General features: G+C 40.5%; 1 protein-coding gene across 1 annotated transcript in view; it reads right to left on the bottom strand.

The window, feature by feature from the left end:
• Positions 1 to 16,097, bottom strand: part of exoc4 (exocyst complex component 4) — a 554,471-nt gene that overhangs the window by 506,980 nt on the left and 31,394 nt on the right. The window contains exon 4 of the mRNA XM_072241246.1: positions 4,587 to 4,696. Coding sequence (XP_072097347.1) covers positions 4,587 to 4,696 — 110 coding nt within the window. The remainder of the gene's footprint in view (positions 1 to 4,586; positions 4,697 to 16,097) is intronic.

Below are 16,097 nucleotides of genomic sequence, written 5' to 3'. Positions count from 1 at the left end.
AGGTGAAAGAATATTAGAAAAGGATTTGAAAAATTCTACTGTGAAACTATCCGGACCACGTGCTTTACATGAATTCGTCGAAAAAATAGCATTTTTAATTTCATCTTCAGTAATGGGAGTTTCTAATATTAAACGTTCATCAGATGATAATTTTGGAAAATTCAATTTCCTTAAGAATTCGTGCATTATAGTAAGATCATCGGGAAATTCTGATTGATATAGTGAAGTATAGAACTCTTGAAAGGATTTATTTATCTCATCATGATCAACGGTCAGGATACCATCACTTTTACGAATCTTAAGAATCTGGCGTTTAGCCGAAGTAGTTCTCAATTGATTAGCCAATAATTTACCAGATTTATCACTGTGTATATAGAACTGACTCCTAGTCCTACTTAATTGATTTTCAATTGAGGATGTTAGTAATAAGCTAAGCTCCATTTGTAGCTCAACTCTCTTTTTATAAAGCTCCTTACTAGGAGCAGTAAAATATTCCTTGTCAATTTCTTTGATCTTATCAACCAACATTTGTATTTCATTATTAACTCGTTTTTTCAGTCCAGCAGAATATGATATAATTTGTACACGTAAATATGCTTTAAAAGTGTCCCATGATATTCCACTAGAAATTTCTTCCGTAGCATTTGTTGAAAAGAAAAAACCGATCTGATCCTTAATGAAATTAACAAATTTCGAATCTTGTAGAATTAAACCACTATTGTCTACTGTTAGAAAATGTATCCATTAATTTGATAGAATATTTCAAAGGCGCATGGTCGGAAATTGCGATGGAGTCATAGTTACAGTCAATAACAAATGGAATTAAACGAGAGTCAATAAGGAAATAGTCAATTCTAGAGTACTTATGATATACATGAGAAAAGAATGAAAACTCTTTATCCTTAGGGTTTAAAAATCTCCAAATTTCTACAATTCCTGAATTAACCATAAAAGAATTGATAAGAGTAGCCGATTTATTTGGAAGTGTCTGATTAGAAGCAGAACTATCCATCAAAGGATTCAGACAACAGTTAAAATCTCTATCCATTATCCCTTATAATCATTTAAATTAGGAAGAGCTGTAAGCAAATACTTAAAAAATTCAGGATGGTCAATATTTGGAGCATAAACATTCACCATAACAACCTTTTTATTAAAAAGTAAATCAGTAATTAACAAAAATCTACGATTTGGGTCTGAAATAGTTTCATAATGAATAAATAATACCGAAGAGTCCATGAAAATGGAAACTCCTTTTACTTTGGCGTTCGAGTTCGAATGATATTGCTGACCCCGTCAAAACCTTAAAAAATGCTGATTATCCTCTCTCGTCACATGAGTTTCTTGTACAAAAATAATGTGAGCGTTGATTGTGTGGAATACATTAAATAAAAATTTCCACTTAATCGGGTGGTTTAAACCGTTTGTATTCCACGAAACAAAGTTAATAATCTTGTGCATATTACTAAAGTTAACCATTTGGTATGTAAAGGGTTAACCAGAGTATAAACTCATGACTCCGGAAGAGGGAAAAAAGGTTTGAAAAGGAACTGGAAGTTATGACATTTCGGACATATTTGTAGTTGCAAGTTAGCCCCTTTGAATTAATTAGACTAAAAATAGAAAGACCCCACCTCCCCACCCATAAAGACCCAGAAATAAGGCAAAGAGAAGCCAAAAAATAATCTAACACTAAATCTAACCCCATCTTTCTAAAAGGCAGCCCAAAAGATATATATTTATATGAAAAAAAAACTCAAAAAAAATTAACCTAAATAAATGAAAGCTACGGTTATTGAAAGCATAGGACAAAATATCATCTTACTAGTTTTATTTAAAAAAACAAGCATCAATTAATATTGTTAGTATTTTTCAAATCGAAACAGTAAGAAAATGAAGGGGAAGAAAGGCATAAACGCCATCTTGAAATGTAAAAAGAAGAAAAGAACCAAATACTTCCCCAAACCTTTCAAAAACAAAATTAAGCCCCGAGTCTTCTACTTAATTACCTTCAAAAGCAGAGAAAGTAAGAATAAAAACAGAAATTAAAGAAAAACAGAGTCATTAAGAAAGAAAAACTTTAATCGAGAAGTATATAAAAAATACCTACACTACAGACCAAGAACCTAAGCCCTCGGATTATCAGAGAACCAAATCTGTAAATCTATTACTAACAAAAAAAAACCAACAGGAACAAAAATGAAAAAAAAGCAGTAAAATAATTCGTTCTTAGGCAAATACAGAACATCGGGAAATTTTTGAGCTTCTATCGGGGACTTAAAGAGACAGTGGGAATTATCGGGAAGGACAACTCTCAGATGAGCTAGGTAAAGGAGAGCTGGTTTGAAACCTTTTTGAAAAAATTCTGAAAACTTTGGTTTAAAAGCCATCCGTTCCGTTAAAACTTCAGGACTGAAGTCTTCAACCAAACTCAAAAACTGAAACTTTGAAATTCAATTATTCCTCTTCTTCGAGCAGCTCGTATCAGACAATCCTTGATTTCAACATAGTGAAACTGAATAATAACAACTTGTGATGGCCCGCACACGTGGGACTCGAACCGCCATTGGGAGCCGTGGGCAGACACGTGGTAGTGCGTTTGGAACTACCCACTCAGGGCGGACCTTCCGGGGACAGTCCGACGTCACGTCCGCCCTGCGGGTCGCAGGGGCCCATCAGAGGGGAGATTTAAGCGCGTGATTTTGAATCAGTAAAGGCATTCTGAGTTCAGCTCTCTCTGCCTCCATGTGTTTCTTTAGTAGTGCATTTGCGCGCACCTACATCCACTGCAATTCAAGCTTGTAAAACAATAAAACATGAAATCTTCCAAGGGGGTGAATACTTTATCTGTTTAACACCACTGAATAAATAATATTTTCTTAAATAAATTATTATGTAATCAATATGAAACTTCAAATGTAGCTGATTACTATGTATAATATTCAGCACACAAAAAAGTGAACTATTTAATACCCTAACCAATTTCACATCAACCTTGAATGCTGGATGCAACATTATTTTGTATTACTTAGAGCCTAACTAATAGTGAGTTGCTATGATATAGATGATATAAAGTCTGCATCTACTTAAGCTTGGCTGAGATAAATAATCTAAATATTCGTGTGCCACTTGATCCTATGATATTAATAATATTATGGATGTATTAATGAAGCAATTTCAATTCACAGATTTCAATATCCAACTTTATCTTTGACTTGCAAAATAGTTCTTCTTGTACTTTCTGAGTGAAGAGAGGCAGGGAAAGTTGTTTTTATTTGTTCATTTTTCAATTCTTTTACATTCAGGTTTCCACTGTAACACACTGATTAACAACCCAAGATAGTTCTTAAAGAGTTAGTCATTATATCTTCGTCTCCACATCAGAGCGATTGAAACATTCATCTAACATTCAACATTCATCTACCCACATTTCAAAGATGTTTCAAATATTCATTAACTGCACTGTTAGAAGAACTTCTTTCAGAGCCTTCAAAAGACGGTGTCTCAAAAAGGTGACATCCAGGACATGCTCTCTTCTCATTGCTACCATCAAGGAGGAGGTACAAGAGCTTATAAACACACTCAACATTTCAGAAACACACAGCTTCTTCCCCTCTCCCACCAGATTTCTCAGTGGATACTACTTCAGTATTTGTTTCCTCTGTTTTTGCACTATATATTTATTTTTTTATATATACTTCATATTGTAATTTATAGTTTTTTTATTATGTGTTGAAAGGTACTGCTGCTACAAGACAACAAATTTCACAACATATGCCAGTAATAGTAAACCTAATTCAGAATCAGTGGACAGCTGTGATCGGTGCCAATCCAGGTAATGATGTGTCCATTGAATGGAAGGAGTTCTCTGGCTCTGTGAGACCCAGTGAGAGAGCATCTTGCCTTCTCAGGGAAGTCAGGATCTTCACCATCACCTTCTAGAGACTCACGCCCTCAACTATGAACCTCTGTTCTGTCCTTCTCCTAACAAATGTGCAGGAATGGAGTACAAGCCACACTTTAAATGAACAGGATTTCATCATACACTTCATGCTTGAGAAGCAGCTTGTCGACAGTCCTGCTTTCACGGTGAAGATGTAGCTGGTGCTTGGTGACCTTGGGATTGAGAAGGCCCTGACTGTCTCCTATGACCTTCTCAAATAACCTGACTTCAAACACTGACAACATGGGTTTGCTGATGAAATTATGTAATCAGTGCAAAAAAAACCATAGGCAAAAACAGTCTTTCATCATGTCTTCAGCATCTACATATTATATCTGTGCAATGTTAGAAACACAATTTAAGTTGTCTGTCAATAGCCTTTGGGGCCATCTGGATTATCACCAATTCTGCTGCCAATAGAGAAAAATGCATTGTCTTAGAAGTTTCTTTATTTCACAAAATTCAAATATTGTAAGATGTCTTAACAAATGATGTAAAGGTGCCCAAGCATATTTCTGTGGTTATTTCACCTCATGTTTTTCCTCTGTGGAATTCAAATAGATCTTAAAATACAAAGTACTATCTGATAATGAAATGTTAAAAGTAGGCGGTATCTATGTCTCTTAGTAACTGATGTACTCACCAGCTGTACTCCCCGAGCCACTGTACTGTGAGGCATCAATAAATTTTCGTGACGTTGATACCAAGCTGATGTCAATAAGAGGAGCAGGAGATATATCCTTCCCAAGCAGGCTAAACAAAACAACACACATTCCTATTAATATTCCCCTCCCCCAAAAGTATCAATTCAACCACAAGAAAATAATGCAAATGCAATTATTGGGGGAATAAACCAAAAATGTTTGTATCAGTCAGTAAGTCGCACAGTAGTTACAAAAGGAGAATACAAGTTTAACACTTAATGTTCAACAACACTTAATGTTCAACGGATTATAACCAAACCTAATTAACTATAGTTAATCCTTCTGAAAATTTCATATTTCGATAAGAAATCAGCAGTGGTGCAACAAAATTACAACTAATTATGTCAACAGAAACGAACAAAAAAAATTGGTAGCTTGGGTTGGCTGCTTGTTTGTAGGGGTGTTTGCCAAACCTGGAGTTTAGGTCACAAACATTTTGTCAGCGGTTGAGGTGACATTATCAGTGTGCAATTGAGTATTGTTTCTGCCCAGTGCTCACGTTTTTATTGGTCCGACTTGTTGTTCTGATTAGTTGGCTGTCGCACTGGCTGCTTGTCTCCACTGGATCCTGACCAACTAGATAGCTGAGTGATTTTCACTGGCCCATATCCCTGGTTATTGGTCGTTGCAAGTGCTGGTTCCTCAGATGTCTGTGGTTCACCCCTTGGCTCTGATCCCACAGACACAGATTCATAATTTGCATCCAGATCAATATGCTTGTCAATAGAGTCTTCTGTTGAGAACCAAGATTTGAAGAATTCTTTTGATTTCTTGTTTTGTACTTCAGGAATATTTCTGAGGTGATGGCAAGACTGCTCCAACCACACAGTATAATGGTAGCACACAAACCCAGCGCACCCATCAGAAGGCTTGTCTCGAGACCCAGAGATCCAACAGCCCACATGGAGAAAAGAAATGTAATATACCTAACCCAATGTGGAGGCTGCACCAAACATTATTTAGGACAGACAGGGAGAAAACTGTCCACCAGACTACATGAATATCAGGGAGCCGTAAGAAGGGATGAGCCTCCATCACTCATCTCAGTATGTACACGAAGACCAAGGACACAAGCTTGTCCAAAAAACCACAAAAATCCTGAAAGAAGCACAAAACAAGAAAGCAAGAGAACTCTTAGAAGCTTGTTTTTCAACAAAAGACTCTACTAACAAGTTTACTGATCGGGACGCAACTGATGAACCTATGCGTCCGCGGGGTCAGGGCCGGGCGTGAGCTGAGAAACCAGCACTTACAACAACCAATAACCAGTGGCCAGGAGCCAGTGGAAACTTGTGAGCAGTGTGACAGCCAACAGCCAACCAATAATCAGAACTAGTCGGACCAATATAAACGCAAGCGCTCGGCAGAAACAACACTCAATCCTGCAGTGATGACGTCACCTCGACTGGTGACAAAACGTTTGCAACCTAACCTCCAGGCTCGGCAAACAACCCTGCACACAAATTATGTCACTGTTGGATTTGATTGACTAGTCAGAATTGAGGTTAGATGTTAGAAACAGACACATTCTTGTCTTAGGAGCAATTCACTATGCTGCGACACCTCAGCTGCACAACAAGTAATGGGCAATGATTTTTCAAACTTAAAACATGCAAAGGAAATATGAGGATATGTGGACAGAACATGAAGCTTCAACAACGTATCCATTTCGCTCTTTGAAACAGAACCGAGAGGACTGATGAAGGTTGTACATATGACCTTACTGTTATGTGGACTTTCAAAAGGTGGACAATGAAACTAACATGTAGTAATGCTCTTTCTAAAAATGAAAGCCCATAACATGAAAGAGACGGCAGCAGCAAATGGTAATATTGTACACTAATCAAAAACAGAGGACATTACACATTATCGATTTCTAATTCAGGAGTACACAAAGCTGTTTACCAGTGGTCAGAACTGGGGTAATTGCTCTTTTTGATATCGGTTAATGATCAGGGCATGTTTGTAGATGATATTAGGAATCAGAACACTGAGGCCACATGAGGCCATGGACTGATCAATAAAATGGCCAGTGAAATTAAATACAAGAGAGAGTGAAGTGATACATTGCAGTTGGAATAACAAAACAAAAACTAAAATGCAGTGTACGAATTTGGAGCCAGCACATGAAAAATGATGACAGGAATGGCCTCCTTTACTGCCTTTTGTAGCTCTAATTCAAGTTATTAAACAATTCAATTATAATTATAGTAATTATTATAATTCCACCTAAAAAAGTTTTTCTTTGATTTCTACTTAAGCCATTGATATACCTAAAGTTAAAGGTGTTTGAAGAATAGCAATTTCTTCTCACACTGACTCAATAAATAAAGCTGAACACATCATAGCTCTGAAAACCCGAGATCAATCCCAACCTCGTGTGCTATCTGTGTAGACTTTGCATGTTCGCCCTATGACAGTGTGGATTTCCCCCACATTCTTCAATTCCATCTCATATTCCAAAGATATCGGGTATGTAGGCTAATTGACTGAGGAAAGTTGACTGCAGTAGCAGAAGACCAATAGAGGGGAATGTTCTCCATTTTGGGGCGGCACGGGAGGGTAGCAGTTAACATAATGCTATTACAATGCCAAAGATCCAGGTTCAATTCTGCTGCTCTCTGTAAGGAGCCTGTATGTTCTCCCCATGACCATGTGGGTTTCCTCCGGATGCTCCAGTTTCCTCCCACAGTCCAAAGACAGATGAGTTAGTAGGTAATTGGTCACATGGGTGCAATTAGGTGGCACAGGCTCAGGTAGCACCGCAAGGGCCTGTTACCGTGCAAAATCCCTAAAGTAAAAAAATAAATTCCAGAAATTCGGTCTTAATTAAAAACAAGGATTCTTTCTATATGTAAGCATAGCAAATAGTGCAGCTTCTGCCACGTTTATTTCTCACAGTTTTCCAGAATTTTGAGTTGGATTAGATCATTCAGGAAGGGGAAAGTGGAAGAACATACAGCAGTTCTTTTCATCAAGGGATCAGCAGTGGAAAGGGAGAGCAGCTCCAGGTTCCTGGTGTCAACATATCTGAAGATCTATCCTGGGCCCAACATATTGATGCAATTACAAAGAAGGCACACAAGCGGTTATATTTCATGAGAATTTGAGATTTGGTTTGTCACCAAAGACTAATAAATTTTCGAGAGATGTCCCACGGACAGCATTCTGAACTTTTTGCACTACTGATTTTTAAATATATTCTTATTTTAACTTACAGCAATTTTATGTATGTGTTTCACTATAATAATGCCAGAAACAGCAAATTTCACGACATACAGATATGTTAGGTATTAAGAAATCTGATTCTGGTTTATGAAACTGCGAAATCTCATTTTAACAACTGAAGATTGTAAGAAACAAATAAATGGGCTTGATTAACTGCAGAACATGTTGAGATGGTGTACTGCACTATCTGTACTTCTATGAAGTATATATTCCAGACTGAGCAACCTTGCAATAATAATCTGTTTTGGGATAAATAAAGTCTTATCTTATCTTATGTATGAAAGATTTCACATGGACCCGTGTTCTAAAATAAAAATAATCACTCATTCAGATTGGTTTTAAGCTGCCACCTTGCTGTACTTCAACTTCCTACTTACATCTAGAGAAAAAAAAGTGAAAATCTACCTATGGAAACAAAAATTGACTGGGAATATAAAAACAGAACATGATGGAACTGAAATTAGTTAATAAACATACACAGCTGTTGTAATCTTTAAGGCCCAGAAAAATGATTCCAAGCAACTCACACCATCCAATACCTATCAGCTCCAATCACAATTCATTTTGTTTCATTTCACTTCATTACGAACAAGAAACTGTTGTTACCGTTTGCTATAAATATTCAGACATTTTGCTCTTAACAAACTTTGATATTTAAATATTTAAGCAAATGACTAAAAATACCAGCAATAGGTATGAATTAGTAAAAAAAATAATGTTCAGAACTACGTGAGGTTGTCAATCAGGCCCTATCTGCAAAAGTTGTACATCACTGTTGTAGAACCATTCCGTTTTGCTTCCACATACAAAGTGTTGGAGAAACTTAGTAGGTCAGGCAACATCCAGAGGAATGAAGGGTCCAGATAAAACCTGGACCTGAAACATATCTGTCCGCTTCTCTCCACAGATCCACCTGACCTGTTGAGTTCCTCTAGCACTTCATGTGTTGCTCCAGATTCCAGCATCTGTCATCTCATCCTGCTCTGCCCAGCATTTCTTCAAGGTAGGAGTGCCAAATGGCAAGAACTGGCTCCATTTTCTTCCTGCTTTCTGAAAATACCGTGATGACTTGATATTAAACGCAACTCTACAGGGTACTGGTGAGGCCGCACCTGGAGTATTGTGTGCAGTTCTGGTCTCCATACTTGGGGAAGGATATACTGGCTTTGGAAGCGGTGCAGAGGAGGTTCACCAGGTTGATTCCAGAAAGGGTTAACTTATGAGGAGCGACCGAGTCGCCTGGGGCTCAATCTATACTCTCTGGAATTCAGAAAAATGACAGGGTATCTTAAAGACACATACAAAATTTTGAAAGGGATAGATAAGATAGAAGTAGGAAAGTTGTTTCCATTGGTAGGTGAGACTAGAACTAGGGGACATTGCCTCAAGATTCAGGGCAGAAGATTTAGGACGGAGATGAGGAGAAACTTTTTCCCAGGGAGTGGTGAATCTATGGAGTTCTCTGCCCAGGGAAGCAGTTGAGGCTTCTTCACAAAATATATTTAAGATACAGTTAAATAGATTTTTACATAGTAGGGGAATTAAGGGTTATGGGGAAAGGGCAGGTAGATGGAGCTGAGTTTATGGACAGATCAGCCATGATCTTATTGAATGGCGGGGCAGGCTCGATGGGCCGGATGGCCTACTCCTGCTCCTACTTCTTATGTTATGTTGTAAACAAACAATAAAATACACAAAAGTAATTACATTTACTTTTCCATCAAGATAACGAAGATGTTAAGAACTAAGCAATATATGGAGTTTCTCCCTACTTTTCTTCAGCCTCTGAACTATCTCTCCCTTTTACTCATTCATAGATCTTCCTTGTGCTTCAAGTCCTGCAATGTGCAATCTATATATTGCAATGGAAAACATTGTTGATTAAAGATTAACATGCTGTGAAGTTAATATCAATTAAATGTTATTTGGAGTTACCAATGGTATATCACACTTCTAAAATTCTTTGGAAAACAATACATTTTAATCAGTTTACCAATTAACATTCTGGCACCTAGTATAATTTGGTTTCAGGAAAATTCAAGTTTGCTGCATGAGACTGATTTCATGAGTTCTTTCATATTAGCATTTCTTATGAAAGGCTTTTGAATCCATTTTGTTTCACTTCATCATGTTTGGAGTAAACTGTTGAGTGCTATTGCTGTGCATCATACTTAAGAATAAGAGCACTTTATGATGTTCAACGCTGGTCCTAAAAGATTAATTCTGAGACGTGTGCAATAAATTCTTGAAAGCTTGTTAAATTTTGCATACATTTTTCTGTTGAATGCATTACTGCTTTCGTAAATTACCTGTGTTAGCCAGTTATATAGCAAGAACAGCATCTTTTGTATGACCTACGTAAACACTTGGCAGACAAGAAGGTAGCAAGCAACAGTTCATGAAGCACATAAAATTTCTGAAACTGAAACTAATGAAAATAGATGCACCAATACTGTTCTGAATATTTCTTCTAATTTTGAATTGCTGACATCCTAAGTAATGAGTAACTATACTCAGGAGTAACCAGTAGAATATTCATAAATTAAAATAATAAAAATGTATGTTTCAAATTAAAAATGGTGAAGGCAGAGAAAATATGCTTATTAGCCAAGAAATCAGAGGAAAAATGGGCAGGTTTTTATTAAAGTCAATAAGTTAAAATTATTAAGAGTGCACTTCCTGAAAGGGTGGAAGGTAGTTTCATTCTAACTGTAATAAAGGAATTAAATAAGTAACAAAATGCAATGCATTTAGATATACAGGTGATAGTGTAACAGTAAGAAATTCTAATTTCATTGAAATACCACAAGCAGAAAGTGCATAGTGACCTCTTTTTCAGGTATTTGATCTTTGGATGCAGTGCTAGTGCTAACTTGTCAACATCATTTTAGTAGTTGCTGTCTGACATTCATTTATATAGTTATAATAATTCCTCAACATACAGGATGTGGATGTCTCAAAGAAGTCCAGCATTTACTGTCCAACTTGGAATGCCCTTGAACCGAATATTACACGGAACCATTTCAGAATGTGGAATATAATGCATGATTAAAAGAAGAATATCTTACTGAAATGACAAAATTGTATTAAAAAGCAAAATGCCTTCCTCAGATTTTCTTCAGGGCAATAGGTGATTTAGAAATGTTGTAATTACAATTCTGTTGCATTTTTTCAACACTAACCTTTCCATTGTGAAGCTATTTACATGACTTACAGTATGACATTCTCAGTAGGCAAATGAAAGTCAAAGTACAAAATTACAAAAAAAAGGTTTCCCTTTGTAAATACAATTGGTCAAAAACAATATTATTTATTAAAAAGATAAATCTGAATCATTAATTAAATCAACATTGAAGTGTTTATACCTTCATAAAATTAATTTCAACAGCAGAAATATAGAAAAGAATAAAATGAACAATAGCTCTTGATTTTAGAAAAATATTGCAGTCCTAATTGTAGCTGTGATTAGAATGACAAATTGATGTTTTAGACATAATTTCCATAATAATCAAACAGAAATTTGCTGTATATTGCCAGCATTTATTCCTTCTTGTTGTGGCATCCGTTAGTCTCGTGAGACCATGGATCTGCGCCTGGAAAGTCTTGCTTCAGTCTGTGTTAGAGCAGCGTCTGTTGTGGCTGTAGAGGCCCACATGGGAGCGACAGTCTTGGCTTGATCGACTGTACTTGAAGGTGCTGTCCTCCAATGTTGTCTTGGTGCTGTTTTTCCGACGAGTGCACTTTTCTTCAGCAGCAAGCCTCAGCTTCTCTTCTCCTCTTTTTAGACCTCTGCGTAGTTCCAGCCTCCAGCGAGAGCGATCACTTGTGATGTCCTCCCACCTCTCAACGTTCATGTTCAGTTGCTTCATGTCTCTCTTGCAGACATCTTTGAAACGAAGATGACGCCGCCCTTGTGCTCTCTTGCTGGAGGCCAGTTCCCCGTACAGCAGGTCTTTTGGGATCCTCCCGTCTGACATGCGGTGTACGTGGCCCAGCCAGCGGAGATGGCGTTGTTGGAGCAGGGTGAAGAGGCAGGGTATCTGGGCGTGGGCCTGGACCTCATTGTTGGTGATTCAGTCAATCCACTTGATGTCCAGGATGCGTCTCAAGCTGTGCAGGTGGAAGGCATTGAGACGCTGCTCTTATCTGGAATAGAGGCTCCAGGTCTCGCTGCCGTAAAGCAGTGTGCTGAGGACGCAGGCCCTGTAGACTGCAACCTTGGTGTGCGTCGTCAGCTTTCTGTTCTCCCAGACTCTCTTTGTCAGCCTGGCGAACGTTGAGGCTGCTCGTCCAATCCGTCTGTTGATCTCGGAGTCTAGGGAGAGGTTGTCCTTGATGGTGGAGCCAAGGTATGTAAACTCGTGAACTACCTCCAGCTCGTAGTTGTCGATGATAATGGCAGGGAGGTACTCAACGCCTTGGCCCAACACGTTGGTCTTCTTCAGGCTGATGGTCAAGCTGGAGTCCTGACAGGTTCTTGAGAAGCTGTCCATGAGGCGTTGCAGTTGCTGTTCAGAGTGTGTTGCCAGTGCTGCGTCGTCTGCAAACAACATATCCCTGATGAGTACTTCACGAACCTTGGTTTTCACCCTCAGCCGGGACAGTCTGAACAGCCTCCCGTCCGATCTGGTGTGGAGGTAGACACCATCAGTTGATGTTCCAAAGGCGTGCTTCAGCATGACTGTGAAGAAGATGCCGAACAGAGTGGGGGCAAGCACACAGCCCTGCTTCACACCACTGCGGATGTTGAAGGCCTCCGAAAAAGAGCCGTCGAACTGAAAGACGCCTTTCCTGTCTGTGTGGAATGACTGAGCTATCCTGAGGAGCCTCGGGGGGCAACCAATTCTGGCGAGGATTTTGAACAGGCCGTCTCTGCTCACGAGGTCGAAGGCCTTTGTAAGGTCAATGAAAGCGATGTAGAGTGGTTGTCTTTGCTCTCTGCATTTCTCTTGTAGCTGTTGAAGGGAGAAGATCATGTCAATTGTAGAGTGTTCTGACCTGAAACCGCACTGAGACTCGGGATATACCCTTCCGGCTATTTCCTGCAGTCTGTTCGGGACCACGCAGGCGAAGACCTTCCCAACGATGCTCAGCAAGGAGATTCCCCTGTAGCTATTACATTTGCTTCTGTCCCCTTTGTTCTTATATATGGTGACAATGTTGCAATCCCTCATGTCTTGCGGCATTGCTCCCTCTATCCAGCACTGACACAGTAGTTCGTGCAGGTGGTTTAACAGGACGCCCTTTGCACATTTGAAGGCCTCTGGTGGAATGCCATCCAATCCTGTGCCTTCCCAGAGGGCAGGCTGTCGATCGCTTTACTCAGCTCTTCGGCAGTCGGCAATGCATCAAGTTCCTCCATGACAGGCAGGCTTTCCACGGCATCTAGCGCGCTGTCCGAGATGCTGTTTTCTCTGGAGAAGAGTTCAGAGTAATGCTCCACCCATCTCTCCATCTGCTTGCCTTTGTCATTGATGGTCTCGCCTGTTATGGTTTTCAATGGTGCTGTCTTGCTCTGGGTTGGCCCGATGGCTTTCTTGATCCCCTCGTACACTCCACGGATGTCGCCTGTGTCAAATGATGACTGAGTGCTTTCGCAGAGTTGTAGCCAGTCGTCATTTGCACAGCGCCTGGCTGTTTCCTGGGCCTTGCTTCTTGCTGATCTTAGCGCTTGCAGTGTTGCCTGGGTGGGGTGGAGTTTGTTCTCTAGTAGTGTAACACGCCTTACCTCAATGACAACGGTGAGCTTACTTGAGCTCTTCCCGAAGGCCTTGAGTGCAGTGCTGTGGATAGTGTCCCTGAGAGAGTCCCATCTCTGCTGAGCATTTGCTTCTGGTGGCTCTGCAAGGAGAGCATCCTCCAGTGACCTGATGAACTCTGCAGCTTTGTCTGGGTGTTGTGTCTTACTGGCATCGATGTGCTGCTTGCCTGGAGGCTTGGTGCAGTGCATCTTCTTCGGCCGAAGTCTGATCTTGCAGCAAACCAGAGAGTGATCCGTGTCGCAGTCGGCACTCTGAAAGGAGCGAGTCGTGAGCACGTTTCTCAGGTGACGGCGTCTTGTGATTATCAGGTCTAGCTGGTGCCAGTGTTTGGAGCGGGGATGCCACCTAGACGGTTTGCACTGAGCTTTGGTCTGGAAGTAGGTGTTGGTGACACACAATTCGTGGAGCATGCAAAGCTCGAGCAGTCGTTGCCCGTTGTCCTTCATGCTGCCAATCCCATACCGCCCCAGGCAGCTTGGCCAGGAGTCGTGGTCGGTGCCGACTCTGGCGTTGTAGTCGCCAAGTAGCGGCAACCATTCCTGACTTGGGATCTCCTGTATCATCATTGAGAGCTGGTCGTAGAACTTGTCCTTTGTGTCTTGTGTGGAGTAGAGGGTTGGGGCATAGACGCTGACAAGGTTGACAGGCCTGTCGGATGTGTGGAGTCAAAGTGAGAAAATCCACTCTGTCCCTTTCTCGCTAGGCTCTACCATCTTCAGCAGCGAGCTCTTCACAGCAAAGCCGACACCATGCTCTCTGGTCTTGTCTGAGCCCTTCCCCTGCCAGAAGAAGGTATAGTCTCTTTCACATAGGGTTCCCGATTCTCAGAGACGTGTCTCTTGGAGCGTTGCGATGTCCACTTCCAGTCTCGACAGTTCATTGTTAATCACTGCTGTCTTGCGTGTGTCACTGATCTCCCAAAGGTCATCTGATATTCCAGTGGTCATGGTCCATATATTCCAGCATCCTAGTCTGAGTGCTGGCTTCTTTCTTTGTCTTCTAGTTGTGCTTGGTGCAGCGTTTACAGTCCGCAGTTCGGGCTACTTGTATCCCTAAGCCCCACGCACCCAGTGGAGCGGGTAGACTGTGGCGGGACAGCCCCTAACAGGCTGGGGGCTGCCCAGCTTGAGGCGGGCAGTAGCTGTCCAGTGAGACGCGACAGTCTCTCCCTCCGTCGAAAGCAACCCCTGGCACCTTGCTCTACGCCAGTCGAGCACAGGCTTATAACTGGTAGACTGCTGCTTTCCGTGTTGTGCTGTCGCGGTGAGGCGACGCTGGAGTGTCCTCTCCAGGGCGCAGGCTTGGGCAGGGTTGTATGGAGGACCGGCAGTTGCCCATGCTGCAAGTCTCCCCTCTCCACAACACCGATGTTGACCAAGAGAAGGGCATTAGCACCCATACAACTTGGCACCCGTGTCGTCGCAGGAGTTGCCAAAACAAGGTTGAAGGCAACGTTGGACTGCCTTAGGGACTCAGCTGGATTTGTCCTCAGGGTTTACTCCCGAAACCTTTCTTGCATTCCAGAGTTATTCTATTGTTGTTTCTTTTATTCAATCCTTTTTGGGATCTGAGCATTCCTGACAAGACCAACAGACCCTATCCTCAGCGCTTCCTAAAACGAAATGCTGGCTTGGCCATTTAACAGGGCACTTAAGGTTTAACTATATTGCAATATATCTGGAATCTTCATGATGCTATATTTTCTCCTGGAAGCCTGCATGAGCTATGTAGTCTTTTACAGAAATATAGAGTGTCATCATAACCACACCATTGTAGTTCAAGGTTTACTGAATTACTTGATTTAAAATTTGTCAGCTTACATTCCAGAATTAATAATATAGTTGCTGAATTCTTATCCAGCAACTTAACCAATATTCAACAAGGTGTTCCATAGTAAGGTAGTCCAAGAGTTAAGGGATGTGGGATCCAAAACAAGATTAGTAATTGGATTTAAAATTGACCTGGTGATAAGAGATAGAGAGTGATGATGGAAGGATGTTTTTCAGTTTGGAGATCTATGACTTGTGATGTATTTAGGGCTGCCAACTGTCCCCTATTAGCCGGGACATCCCATATATTGGGCTAAATTGGTTTGTCCCATACGGGACCGTCCTTGCCCCGTATTTCCCCCGCTAAGGTAGAGCGTTCCTATGAAACTGTTCGTAAAATGAAATGGTGTAAAGCAAAGAAGCAATTACCATTAATTTATATGGGAAAATTTTTTAGCGTTCCCAGACCCAAAAATTAACCTAACAAACCATACCAAATAACACTAACATATAGTAAAAGCAGGAATGATATGATAAATACACAGCCTATATAAGGTAGAAATAATGTATGTACGGTGTAGTTTCATTTAATAGAATCGGGAAGATTAAGTCAAAACCGATTTGTAGAAAAAAAAAATCGGCACGTACACGCATGCACACACAGGTGCCCAAGCAAGGCTTCATGGTCATG

Source organism: Mobula birostris, chromosome 23 (assembly GCF_030028105.1).
Source record: "Mobula birostris isolate sMobBir1 chromosome 23, sMobBir1.hap1, whole genome shotgun sequence".
In the NCBI taxonomy this organism is placed as follows: domain Eukaryota; kingdom Metazoa; phylum Chordata; class Chondrichthyes; order Myliobatiformes; family Myliobatidae; genus Mobula; species Mobula birostris.
This window is presented reverse-complemented; position numbering and strand designations above follow the sequence as displayed.